Below are 14,153 nucleotides of genomic sequence, written 5' to 3' on the forward strand. Positions count from 1 at the left end.
TGGTGGAGAGTTATCTCAACAACCATGGTACTAAAGAGCATTCTTACTTGGTTTCCAGAAGCTGTGAGTTCTCCAGCAGCAGATTCCCTACTTCCTTGCCCATTCCTGAAACGAAAGGTGCGGGAGGTATCGTGCCTGCTAAAGCCAGACCCTGATGTCACCACATCTGCCTCAGAATAACAAAGATTCCCCAGGCGATGACCCACCCTGGGAGGGCTGATGAGAGGGGATAAAGGCCAGAGGTGCAGCCTGCAGGAAGACCAGCTGCAAAGGGAGGCCAAGTAGACCATGGGAGAGGCCTCTGCTGGCCTTCAGGCAGACTCTCCACCCAGCAATGCAGTCAGAGATGGATCTGCTGTGTGCGAGCCCCAAGGGGGTCCCAGAATGGCTTCTGGATGGCATTGAGCAGGTTCCCACTGCCTTGATGGGTGCAAGAGCCCTGGGCTTACATTCTGGACCTTGGAATTGGGTTCCCATAGCTCTGTACAGACATGAAGTCTGTGTACCAGCAAGGCCCAGATGGCACCAGCCTGAGTGACCCTTAACTGTCTCTGCCAGGCACCTCAATCTCTGCCCCCCATCCTAGCATTACCCCTTTGCCCCACCCTGTGGTTTCCTGGCCCACCATGAAACAGACCCCTTTCAGAGCTGCTCCCACCCCAAAGGCATGGAGGTTAGAGCTGTGGTGATGGGAACAGAGAAGATAGCACGAGACGCAGAGAACACCTGGCCAAGGCGATGGGATGGCCTCATGGCAGGTGCAGCCCTCCACTGGGGACAGGAGCAGAACGGGTAGGACCTGGCCTGAGGTGGTGGGGTCAGCAGAAGACACAGGAAGGAGTGGACATGAAAAGGCTGACCCGCTCCTCTGTGATCAGGCCCCAGAGTGGACCTCACAGACTGAGCTCTCTGCGGGCATGTCGCAAAGCCCCCAAAGTATTGAATCTAATCCTTTCAGAGAGCCCCTCCTATTCGCTTCCCTCTGTGGTCCACTGTGACCATGAGACAAGATGCACACAGCAGGCTCAGCTTAGGGTTCTGCCTGTCTCCATTCTCACCTCCTTGCCTCATACAGGGCCTGCCTCCCCCTTCGATGGGATGCAGCAGGCATCAGGCTTGCCTCAAACAGGCTCAGGGGTGCACCCAGAGGCCAGCCTGCCTGCCCTGAGCTTATGGGAGCTCAGAGAGGCTGGGGCTGCCCCGCCCCTCTTCAGTCCACCAAGGGTCTGCTCTGAGGGAAACTGCTGGAGAGGTGGGGCAGATGCCCCCACTCCTTACCCCAGAAATCCCTGCTGACCCCACTGCAGCCCCACCATGCAGAACAAAGCAGACAGCTTATGAAACATGAGAAGTGTCGGGCAGACAAAGGAAGCCCGAAATGGGACAAACACATATTGAAACAGGGCCTTGGCCTTACCAAAAAAATCATCGCGCACTATGGGAGCCATCCCGGTCCCAGGTCCCACGGGGAGATGGGCAACCAGGGCGGGAGGAAGGAGCAGGGGAGAGGAAGGGAGAGAAAACAAGCGCATTAAGCCCTGTGTGGACAGCAGGTGGGGGGTATTTTAGGACTACTTCTTGCTGGGTTAGGGGTGGATGCAAGAGCAGGATGGGAGGGAGCTGGCTACTCCTTCCAGAAAGTTTATCCTGGGGTTGTACAGATCACCAGGCTAAAAGCACTTGCAGTGAGGTGGAAGGTCACAGCAATGCACTGACACCTTACACCACAACCATGGGTGGTGAGGGATGGGGTAAGGGCAGCAGTCCCTGCAGGGAGGGACAGCTGTGCCCCGGACCGCATGCCTTTGCATACTTTGTACACTGCAGAGGCTGCACATGGGTGGGTGGGGCCTCAGAACCTCCTGCTGCAAAACAAGAAAGCAGGAGCTGGCACCACCTGCCACATGGAGAGAGGACCCCTGAGCTGTACTTGGCAGGGGCCTGACGGGACCCCTGACTTCTGAGGTGCACGTGACAGAGGGAAGATACTGTAGAACTAGGCTGGCAGGCCTTGTCCAGGTAACTGTCCTCTGCTTCTAATGGCTCTGTAGAACCTTAAGAAATGGCCCTGGGGAATTCTCAGCCTTTGAGAAGATGAGGTCAGGGCACAGCTTCTCCCTCAGATGTCAAGGTCACCTTCAGTGGGCTAGTGGAGCAAATCAAAATAAACTCCGAGCAACGGCAGGCTGGTGAGCAAAAGCACGTATGCCTTAGTGGCCTGGAACAGAATCAGGAGGAGACAGGCTGCACGGCCAGCAGTGACTGGAGTGTGACAGCATCAGGGAGTGTCCCTGGAGCACCACCCCACTCCACCTGGACTTCACCGTGGGGAAGAGTGGGCCCCACTCAGACAGAGATACACACCTGAGAACTCTCCTGGGGCCATGTCCAGCGAAGCACAAAGAGACGGGGAAAGGAAGTGACAAAGGTCAATTGGTGACTGAAACCAACAAAAGAAATTCTTATTAAAGAAAAAGCAACAATGATCAGCCATTTCCATGTTGAAGGGCATGAAAGAATATGAGCGAATGTCACCAGGCCTGCGGGGACAAATCCCACTAAGGGCAGAAACCCTTAAGGAAGAAGGAAGTCAAAATGGAATGTCCCTTAGTCCCTGGGGGTGGTCCAGAGCACCCCGCATACTGGGGGGTGGTGTGGGGACCTAAAACCTGCTCACCGTGCCCATTACCCACTCATCAGGAGGGCCAGCCCTCTACAGACCTGACAAGCTAAGGCCTGAGTGTGTGTGTATGTAAATGCGTGTGTGTACACATGGTTGTGCATTGAGTGGCTGTGCACATGTGCATGTGTGTGGTTGTGGATGGATATATGTGCGTGGTTGTGTGTGAATAAGTAGTTGTGTATGTCTGTGTAATGGTGTAGTTGTGCATAGGTGTGTGTGCATGTATGCGGGTGCATGGCTGTGCACATATATGTGTGGTTGCATGTGGGTGGGGTACCAAGGGAGTCCAGCCACAAAGGCACTCCCAGAGGGGCAGAGCTCGCTGACAGATGTGCACTTAGCATTGTGGGGTCTCCTGGCCAGCCCAAGTCTTTCAGGACAGGCACGACCTCAGGAAAAGGGGTGACCAGAACACATGGCCCCACTGTGTAGGGAGGAAAACACTGAGTTAGAGAGCAGAGGTAGAGGTGGGGTGTGTGCGGCTGGCATGTGCTGTCCTCACATGGGTCCAAGCCACTCTCTGATATCCAGCTGAAAATCTGATGAGACAGTACTGTTCCGCGGGTTCATTCCACACAGAAAAGCAACGGTATAAAAAGTCGCTTGACTTAAATGACAAAATACATAAATTGTTGCAGGACTTCAAATAAAGAAGTGCATCAATTCAAAAAGGCCCTCACTTATTTCTCCTTGCTAAGGCAACCACTGTTAACCTCTGATGTTCTTCCTCTTAACACATCTTTCTAGATAAACATCGGGTTTTAAAAGACAACATCGCAGCCACGTTATCTATCTTCTTGGGCAACCTGCTTTCATCTAACACCATCACGGGACTGTGCACGTCAAAGACCCTCCGTCACCCTGAATGCTTTGTCATATTTCTATATAAGGGCTGTCCCATCATTTACTATGGCTCTCATTCCTTTAGTAGCTATTTAGGGCATTTATGGGCATGACCACCCAGGATACCACAATGCACAATGTCATGTGTGGGCCAGGTGGCCCTGTTTGAGAACCTGTGGTCCCGCTCGCTTTGAGTCTCCAGCTGCCACCTCACACTGCCAGTGGCACTCCACCAGGTGCACAAGTCATCTTCCACCAGAGCGGCTTCATTTTTGTCAATAATTTAATAAAAAAGAGTTATCTCTATTTTCTGTTAATTTTATCTGTATTATTCCTGAAATTGAGCATCTCTTCATGTTTTAGTATTTTCTGTGAATTTCCTATTTTATTATATGTCCATTTTCTATTTTACTTGACTTCTTTGAATTATAATGATGGAGATCACATACATGCACACACGATTTTCATGTCAATATTTTCCTCTATGGCTATGACTATGCAGAGAGACCCAGATTATGAAAATACTCTCCAATATTCTTCCAGTCCCATCATCCTTGTATTTTTATGTATTTTTAAACCTTTAATCCACCTCGATACTCCTTTTGTGTATGGTATGGGGTTGGGATCACACTTCATTTTTCTCCAAGTGGCTGTTCGACTAATCCAGTACACATATTAAATAATCCACCCATTTCCCAATGACTTGAAATGCCACATTTGTCATGTATGAGCTCCCACAGGGCTCCAGGTCTGTCCTCAGCTCTTTGGCAGGCACTCACGGAGTCAGTGGTTAACCGCTGCCCCAGAGCTGCCTGCCTGTTATCATCATCATGGTTTTACAAAATGCTGATATCTGGAGTGACCATTCTGCAAACTTGTTTTTTCTCAAAAATTTCTAGGCTATTCTTATACATTTACTTTTCTGGATGACCTTCAGAATCCATTCATACAGTTCCAGGAAAAAAACCCAACTGTGTGGGTCTTTTTACTGGAACTGAATTAATTCATGTACAAACAATGGGCCGATCTGTTGACGTCACCTGACAGATTTACCTAGCTCAGTCTTTAAATCTAAGAACATGTCATAATTCTCTATTTACGTGAGGCCTTTCTTATGTTCTTCAATTATGTTTCCAACTCTTCACATAGGTTTGTCTACGTATCCGGGTTATTTCTAGACATTTTCTATGTCCGGTTGTTACGTGGGTGGGACCTGCTCCTGAACTCGTGCAGAGGAGCATAAAAGTCCAAGCAGCCTGTGCAGAGCTTCAGATTCTAAGTGACGCATGGCATGTTGCTTAGCTTCTCTGAGCTTCTGTTTCCTCATTTGTGAAATGAAGATGCCATCTCTTTAGGGCCAGCTTGCTGTGAAATTCCCTGGTAGAGTACCTGGCACCTTCTAGTGCCACCTGGTCAGTAAGTATTAATTCCCTCTCTCTCTCGTTATGCCAATACTAAGACGCATATTTTCATACCTTAACATCTGTGAAACTGTAAATGGGTTTTAGAATCAATGGCATATTATAGTTTGATTTGCGGCAATTTTTTTTCTTGGCGATTTCTACAATAATGGTGTATCCTACAATCAGTTGTGTTGTAGGTTCAACGAAATATAACAACATATGCCTACCAAAGGTCTTTTTCCATTCTTCTTTGCTAAAGGAATCCATAGTCCAAATGGCAAGACAGGCATGGAGCAGCCAGTCCAGGCATTTAGAGCTTGGGGATACCACCACCAACCATACCAACTGCCTTAAGAAACATCTCACGGCTTAGATAGAACATTAATGTGTTTCTGAATTAAAGGATCTTTCTATTGTGAAAACTGTCACAAAACCAAGACTGACAGAGCCACCCACTGCCCTAGTTTCTTATAGGTTTAGCAGCCACACAGGGAACCTAGAGTCAGGTGTTCACTCCATGGTGACAGGGGACCGGGACTCCCATCACTGGCATTTGCTTTAGCTGTGCCACACTCTGGTGATGGGGTCCCTCAGGCGAGGGGACTAGAGTAGACCCCAGCTCCTCCCTCCACCCTGTTGGACACAGAGCAGGCCCCCTGGCGTCAGTGCTCCAGCAACAAGTGACGACAACCCTTGACCTTCCTGAGCTCCTCAAGGCTGCCTGACTTTCACACGTTCATTTTCCTCTAGGCTCTGGAAAGGCACCACAAGCTCCATCACCCGAGGGCAAGGTCTCGTTCCAACAAGATGGCCACCATCCTGCAAAGTATCGCAGAGGAATGCTGAGCGCACAGCAACTCATGCTCTGTCACCGTATGAGGAAAGGGTTGGTTTCCAGTTCCTCGGAACAAAGGCCCATCGGATGTACTGGTTAGGTGCACCTCCAGGGGTTCAGTGTGCGTGACTATGTTACAGTTTTGACCCCCACGCCTTCTAACTCTGCTGATATGCGGCTTTTCCTCAGCCACAGCCAGCCCAGTGGGTACAACTGCCGGAAGTGACAGCCAGGCCCCACCTCTACTGGCGTGAATGCAAATCCAAGGCAAGTACCCTCTGGGAACTCAACATGTAGCCATCCCTCAAGAGTCCACGCCCTTCGCCTTGGGGTTCCCACTGGCTAGAAATTTGTCCTAAAGAAACCATCAGAGATATGGGAAAAGTTGTATGCTTGCAGGTATCCATGAGAGCAGTATTTAAACTGAAAGAAAAATGATTAGGTAACTTACAGTCACGCAGAGGAAACAAAGTTAAAATAGGTAGAGGAATTAGGAGTTCAGAGAAATGGTAATATCGCCCAAAAAGGATAGGCATGAGCTGACAACGCCTGTCCTCCATGTTCCATGGAACTTGGGAGGGTGTCATCGAGACACGAAAACACTCGTCACGGCATGGGGGAGGGTGCCTTGGTTTTCACTCTCTCCTTGGCAATTTTTGATATTTTTTGAATATTATCATAAGCATGTACCATTTTTCCAAAGATTAAAAAAACACCTAAAAATAGAACATATATGGTATTAGCTGAGTTATATATAAAGAGTAGAAGGATGTCAAAATATTAAAAGTGACTGCCCCAATTAGATATTTTTTTGAATATCAAGTTTCCATATATTTGAAATACATTTTTTACAATGCTTATGAGAAAAATTCCATTAAAAATATATACTGCTAAAAGTGGACATATTGTTCCTGATCTTAGACAGAAAGACTTCAGTTTTTTACCACTGAGTACAATATTGAACTGTACACTTAAAAATGGGCAAATTTAATGTGTATTTTACCACAATTTAAAAACTAGCTGAAAAAACTTCCATCTCAGGCACAAGGTACTGAACACCCAGACAATGATGCTCCCTGGTGGTCCCCCTACCCCAAGTAAGACAATCAGCTTATGAAAACAACCAAGAGGTGGCCCCAAAGCAAAGAAAGTGACAATCTGCCAGATCAAAAGCGCCAGCCAGACCCTTCCATGCGGGCCCAGGCCTGCCGATGTCTGTAGCTGGAGGGCTGGCCAAGCCATTGGGAGCAGCGCTGTCCAAACAGCCGGGCTGAGCAAGGAGCCCAGACTGGCTCCAAAACACCCTCAAGTCCCTGCATGGCGAACATCACTGTTAATCAGTGGAGTGATAGCCACAGAAAGACTAGCAACAAAAACTTTAATCCAAGACAGCAACGGCTCTGCCTACTCAGGCAGCAGATGACAAAACATGGATCATCATGTCAGAGGCAGCCCTCAAAGACTCTGGAAGTATCTGGAAGAATCCCTATCACCCTGTGCTACGACTTGTCACGTGTGCAGCTGAGGCAGCTGCCCTGGTTCCAGATGCTGCTCCCTCCTGAGCGATGAGGACAGAGAAGCCCCCTTCCCCGTGAGCCACTTCGGTGGAATTGTGTGTGTGGAGGGGACCAACAGAACCACTGCTCCCCGGAGAACACAGCCACACTCTGTCCTTGAAGCTCACCTTGCTGGGGGCCTGGGTGGGAAGGAAGAGCTGAGCTGTAGCCCTTGAGGTCCTGGAGCTCTTCCTGCAGCAGGGCTTCTGGAACAAGGCTGTTTCTCAAGACTCAGGCTCCAGACACATGGTTGGGGCAGGGATCCCCAGGGGTCGGGGCCAGGGGGATAGATGGGTGGGGACAGGAAGAGGTTAAACCCCACTGAGAGACTCCTGTGGTGACACTTCTGACTTCCCACCTGCTGTACTGGATAACCGTGCAGGAGGCCCCCGGCTACCAGCAGCCACCTGGCAAAAACCAGGCTCTCTACACGTCTGATGGCCATCCTGGGATGGGAGGGACAACCAGGAGTGAGTCCACATCGGGTGGCCGGCTCTGCACCCACCTCAGACCCCGGCGTGGGGAGCTGGTGGAGACCTGAGGTGCTGAGGGCGCGAATGCCCTTGTCTGGGCATTTTCCTTGCGGAGTGGAGGAGCTGGCCATAGCCCCCTTCTAACACACTCCTAGAAAGTAGACTGCCTGAGCAGAGGCTGGACAGGGCTGGGGCTGAGTGCTAATGCACATGGGTTTCTTTCTGGATGAGAAAATGTTCTACAACTACATAGGGACACAACTCTGAGCACACTCATACCCGCTGAACTGCACACGCTGTAAGTGGCTGAATTCTACGGTGTGTAAAACATATCTCAATAAAACTATAAAGAGAAGTTCCTAGTTCACAGCAGAGACTTTGCTTTCATTACAAACAAAACCAACAGCCCGAGGGCCCTGGGATCAAGGGACAGCTTGTGTTTACCTAGTAGGTCAGCCCCTTCGTCCACGTCCCCGATGACCTCGGACCCCGCGGTCGACAGCTCGTGGTACAGGGAGTCAGTGTTGATGCCAAAAGCCTTGTTGACGATCCCCTGAGTTGGGCTATGAGGACGAGTAGCAGGGAAGGGCAGGGTGAGTGGGCAGCATCAATAGGCCTTGTGTGGGGACCCTCTGATCCCCGCCACGGGTGCTCAATGCCAACACTGCTTGTGCGGTACGGGCATGGCAGGAGAGGGTGGGTCAGTACCCCAGATGTTCTCCCACGGGTGGAGGCTGCGCGGGCACCCGCACCAAAGGGACCGACTCCCACTGTGAACGCCTCGCCCACCAGGACCTGGGCCCTGGGCCCAGTATGTACCTGTTGCCAGTGCGGTCCAGGCGGGGCTCCCGACCCATATCCAGTTCTGGGGTGGAGTCGATAATGTCTTGAACATCGGACCACTCGTCACTGCTGCCCATGCCTAGGGGACACAGTGGGACTGGGGTCAGGGCGACGCCTGGTAGTTCTCTGCACAACTCAGGCTGCCTCCCCACCCCTTGTCTGGAGATCCCTGTCAGACCACCGGAGGGCAGACTGTCAGGATAGGGCTCTTCCCATACTGGTGGCTGACGGGGGCATCCTCTGGAACTGCGCCTCCTTCTTATGACCTCATCCGACTGTGTTTGCTGAATGACGATGCTCTACTGTAGGAAGCTATTGTGTCCCTCACATTCATATGTCAAAGCCCTAACCCCCAGGACCTCAGAATGTGACTATATTTGGAGACGAGGGCTTTAAAGAGATGATTACAATAAAATGAGGCTATTAGGGCGGGGGCCCTGATTCCATCCCATTAGGATTAGGATGCAAACATACAGAGGGCCAGCTATGTTATGAACACAGAGGGGAGATGGCATCTACACACCAGGGAGGCCCCAGGAGAAACCAGCCCTGCTGACACCCTTGATGCCTGACTTCTGGCCTCCAGGACTGAAAGAAATAAACATCTGTGGTTTAAACCACACAGTCTGTGGTGTTTCAGTGGCCTAATAAATACATGTACCAAAACTACAATCTGTAGGAGGAAGAGAAGTCTCTCTGGATGAGAAGGCCAAGAAGGCGGGAGAGCAGGTGGCAGTGGCGGGTAGGTGAGCCCCCGTTCACAGAGCCCAGGGCGCGCCAGTGGCCGAGGTACCTATGCTGACGTTGCGCATCTCCTGTGTGACCTGGACCTCCATGTTGCGGCTGTTCCGCTTCTCCCGGGTCCGCTTGCTGTTCTTGGTGCCAGCACCATAGTCCCCCAGGGGCTGTAGGCTCTCATTGAGGGGCGTGACTGCGGCCGAGGGGACGGAGGACGTGGGTGTGTTGGACTTGGTGCCTGTGGTGCTAGGTGTGGCAGCCGCTGAGGACTGGCCCGACTCAGACATCTCATCTTGTGGACACTAGGGCCAAACATAGGAAGAGGGGAAGCTCATCGTGCGAGTCACCGCCCCCTGCAGCTCGAGGTGAGGCCAGGCAGACCGCAGAGGCATGAGGCCTCTTCACTTGGCTTCTTTGCTACTTGGCCACAATAAAACAGTGCCTGGACTGGAAGGGACAGGAGGACCCCTACTTTCCAGTTACTTGGCTTATCCAGCCACTGCCTCTACTTCTCCAGAGGCAGCTGCCACATTATTTAAATAGTTTAGATCGGGGCTTTCAGCTTGCGCGCTCCCCAATGATGCCACGTGTGATGGACATGAAGCTACATGGATATGGCAGGCAACCCTTTGCAGCCAGTGGATGGTCAGAAACAAGTTGCAGCCCCGAGTGAATGGAGGGCTCTAACAGGGTCAGGGTGGAGGCCTTCGGACCCAGTTGTCACTCTGGTGTGTAGCACTGGGCACCTGTCCCACCCCTGTGTCCTGCTTCCCGCCCTGGCCACAGTCAGAGGCTGTGAAGGGGCGTAACCTTCCCAGTTCTGCCAGTCATGGCCTCCCATATAGAGAGACCAGTGGACATGTAATGCTTAACCCCACGACTCAAGTGGACCAAAGTCTGCTGCACGCAAATACAAACACATTGAAATTTCACTTCCACAGAATGGGACATCCCTGAAACATTCCAGGAGTGAAAAAAATCTAGATTAAAAAGTACAATCAACACTTAAGAATCTCATGGAGAGAACACTTACTTGAATAAGCATAGGACGTGAAACAAATAAATACTTCAGTCTTTCCTAGTGGAACTATCAGACAATTGCAATGAAAACAGCCCCCACTCCTCTATTAAACTAATATCAATAACCCCTGACTCACCCCAAGCAGGTGCCCTGGAGCCTCCCAGCAGCCTGTGTGAGGCAGTTCTCCTGAGCTCTGTCCCCTTCCAAGGTGCTGAGAAGGAGCATGGCCTCAGGAGGGGCTGAGGCTCCTGTGGTGGGGGTGCCGCTGACAGGTGGCTCATGGGGTTTACCCAAGTTACCTTGTGGTGCCAGGTCACACGGTTTCCTCAGAGCGCACACTACTGGGGGAACTTTCTAATGGAGAAGGGGCTGATGAGGGGGGTGTCTGGCCCTCTACATAGAGCTGGATGAACACCACGACGAACTTACGCCCACCTGTTAACCAGGAAGGGCTGGCCTCTAGGTGACAAGGAACCAGAGCTGGTTGGGAGGCTTCTGAGATTCGCCTTTTCCTGACCCTGCTGATCATGGCCAGGCCCAGGGCAAGATGTTGCCTTTCCCTGGGATGGCTATTTCTGGCTTAGTTTAACAGGCTCCTGAGACTTCTCTACCAGGAATTTCAAAATTACACATCCTTCTCTAGGCAGAGCTCCCGACCTGGAAGGCAGCATCCCCAGGGGATGCCTATGATGTTTGGAGACATTTGTGGTCACCGCCGGGTGGTGGTTTGAACGCTCTTGGCATGCAGCGAGTGGAGGCTAGGGGTATCACTCCACATTCCACAGTGCATAAGGTGGCCCCAAAGCCCTGGACTGTGGGTGTGCTGAGGCAAGAAGCCCTGCAAAAGAGCCTGTCCCTCACTCCCTAGAAGCCCCTCTGTCTGAACATTTCTGTTTGGGTTTAGGTTCTACAGCCTAGGGCCAAAGTGAGAAGGAAAAATCCTTTCCTTTTCATAGCACCATGTACACTGAAAACTGTGATGGCTCCCTAAGTGCTGTCACTCCACATCACAGGCATCGGGTGTCCCATGGAGAGGGGACCCTCTGCTGCCATCTGGTCCTGTGCTAGCACTTGAGGAGAGATGGGTGCAGGAGACTGGATGCATGGGAATTCCAGGGAGACCGAGGAGGGGACGTGTGGGAGGACCCCTCACAGAACCACACGTGTTCCGGACCACCTTCCTCACTGGCTATGTTCCCCAGCCCGTCTGTCTGCGACTCTCAAACTCATGTCTGTGGATTTTCCACGGGCCTCCCTGATCCATGTAATCACGGTGGGGAGTTCTGCGACATAACCAGGCCTCCCCCAAGCTCCCCTAGCTCTGTTACCTATGGGCCACCACTTACCCACAGGATACTCCCCCTGGCCACCACTTACCTAAAGGCAAACCTCTCAACCTCCTAAACATCAACGTGTAGCAGTGACCTCCAAATGCAAAGAACCCAAACTCTTAGCGGTCTTCCCTCACCATGAGTAGCCACAACTGTTTGGTTAAAACACTGAAAATACAGTATATAAAAACAAACAAACAAAACAAAACAAAACAAAAACAAAAAATTAAGAAATTAGAAAAACCTTAAAACCTAGAACATGAAATTAAACAAACTTAAATGTAATTGTTTAAAAAAAAGTAAAAATCAAATAAAATACATCTAAGAACTAAAACATAAAACACTATGATTTATTAAGAAAAAAATTATGTTAGACAACTTAGTGGGAGAGAAAACAGCTGTTGTGAGAAGAAAAGCTGGCTCAGACATGGGCAGGAGGAGCCCGGAGTGAGAGAGAGAGGCCCCTAAACCTTTCTGAGGCTCACGTGGCTTCCTTCTTTAAGAGCTTCTGGGGAGGCCCTAGCTGCAGGCCCAGTTTGGGTGTGAGTGAGAGTGAGTCTAGCCCCACAGGCCTCTGCCCTTCTTCCTAGCCCAACCCCCTCTGGCAGGATAGCCGAGAACTGGTGGCGAATGCCTGATCATTATGTCACAGAGACATGCTCACTCCCTGGAACAAGAGCAGAAGCGAGTGGGGTCACTTTCTGACAGAGCTGATAGCCTGCAGCCACCTCTTGCAGGCAAGCTGGACATTCAGAGGCGGAGGACAGTCAGCAAGGCACTACAGCAGGAAGAAAGCTTCTAGGACGTCTGAGCCCCACATCCACAGCCCAGCCCTGCCCAGAGACCAAGGCACTTTGCCTCCCGCAGGCATCTTCCAATGGTCTCTGTGGGAAATCCACCGGCTCCAGGATCACCTCCTTCACTCCTAAGAGTGGCATCCTTACATGGTGAGGGGTCAATATCCTGTCCTGCCACAGCCTGCTTCACCAGACAGGCTGAGCTCACAGAACAAAAACAGCTGCAAGAGGCCAGGCCCCTGAACCAGTGAGAGGCCATGGAAAGTTCCCGCCCTTGCCTTTTTCTGGGCCCCCCATTTCAGTTTGATTTCGCCTTCTCAAACTCAGAGAACCAGCTGTTAGCTTGGACAGGTGAATGAGAACAGCCCAGAAAAGAGAAGCTGCCTCTTGGTCTTTGATCCTCCCGATTGCAGTGCAAACCTCGGACACCAGAAGCACAATGCATTCTGGGGTGAAGTCCAGTCTGGCCATATGGTTCATACTTTGGGGTGTGTTTGGAGGACAGTCACTAAGCTTAGCCCTAATAGATGCACACAGGTCTAACCTAGACTAGTAGGTAGCAATGGAAGGCCACGATCACCTTGAGCTGGCTGGGTTTCTCCATTGCTGTCATACCTGAGGGAGGTCCCAGTAACCCAGGGGAAGCTGCAAAGGGTTGTATGAAAAGAATGGGCTTTCTGAATGGACATGGGGCAACAGGAAGAAGACCCCCACTCCATGGCACGGCTACAAAACCTGGTAGCTGGAGCTGAACTGCAGCTGGCCGAGGTCACTCAGGTGCCAGTGGTCCCCCGAAGGCACGAGTTTGCCCCCCATCTGTGCACGTACCATGCCGTCGGTCAGGGGGAAGACATTCAGAGAGGTGGGGCGCTCCTTCCTGCTGAAATGTGAGGGAGAGGACAGGAAGCAGATGGTCAGACAGTGGCTCGTGAAATGAGAACTGAACACTCTTCCTGCACATGCAGATGCCTATTCTGCAGATGGAGATGTTCTACATGACATCCCTCCCCTGGCTTGGGGACAGAGAAGTCAGCTGTGGGGAGGGCAGCCTGTCACACACAGGGACTTCCCATCCCCTCTGATCTAGAGCTAAACCTTAATCGAAGGTGTTTGCGCATTCGAGGGAATCTGCTGCACTGTGATCTGTGATCCTGTATAACACTTCCCCATCCGCTATGCTGCGATTTGCCATTTTTAGTTGTTTTGATTTTAACAGACAGGTATGTGTGCTAAGACACTCCACAGCAGTGCTAGTGAGGGGCCCTTCGGCATCATGGGACCCAGGTTTATGTCTTAGAGCCAAGCATAAGGAATCAACCCCTGCTGGCCCCGTTCTGTTCCTTGTCCCCAGCATATCCCAAGGCCCCTGCACCCGCTCCTTTATTGTTTTTTCATGAGACCTTCTCACTGAAAAATGTTTGAACAGACCAGCACAGAGTAAGAGGACCCTGCCCTTCTGTGGCGCCCCCAGCACAGTCCCCTGGTCACCTTTCTCTTGCTCTGTGCATTCTTCCAAATTGTCATGGAGCACCAACGCCAGAGAAGGATTCTTTCAAAGCTACACTAGGAGACTGGGAATGTCGGGTAGCCTGGACTTGTAAGAGTGAAGCTCAAAATCGCAGGTACCAAG

General features: G+C 51.2%; 1 protein-coding gene across 24 annotated transcripts in view; it reads right to left on the reverse strand.

Annotated features, from left to right (window-relative positions):
- Positions 1-14,153, reverse strand: part of MAPK8IP3 (mitogen-activated protein kinase 8 interacting protein 3) — a 47,668-nt gene that overhangs the window by 10,850 nt on the left and 22,665 nt on the right. For 4 of the 24 annotated variants that reach the window (XM_036226024.1, XM_036226025.1, XM_036226019.1 and 1 more), the window contains 8 exons: positions 13,259-13,403; positions 9,430-9,676; positions 8,613-8,715; positions 8,238-8,356; positions 7,449-7,526; positions 2,365-2,376; positions 1,418-1,435; positions 48-105 (listed from right to left, as the gene is read on the reverse strand). In XM_036226024.1, the coding sequence (XP_036081917.1) occupies positions 48-105; positions 1,418-1,435; positions 2,365-2,376; positions 7,449-7,526; positions 8,238-8,356; positions 8,613-8,715; positions 9,430-9,676; positions 13,259-13,403 (780 nt within the window). Of the gene's footprint in view, positions 1-47; positions 106-1,417; positions 1,436-2,364; positions 2,377-7,448; positions 7,527-8,237; positions 8,357-8,612; positions 8,716-9,429; positions 9,677-11,772; positions 11,885-13,258; positions 13,404-14,153 lie in introns of those variants that run through there. The other 20 variants (XM_036226028.1, XM_036226036.1, XM_036226033.1 and 17 more) reach the window with 12 other exon arrangements.

Source organism: Rousettus aegyptiacus, unplaced genomic scaffold (genome assembly GCF_014176215.1).
Source record: "Rousettus aegyptiacus isolate mRouAeg1 unplaced genomic scaffold, mRouAeg1.p scaffold_m13_p_8, whole genome shotgun sequence".
Classification (NCBI taxonomy): domain Eukaryota; kingdom Metazoa; phylum Chordata; class Mammalia; order Chiroptera; family Pteropodidae; genus Rousettus; species Rousettus aegyptiacus.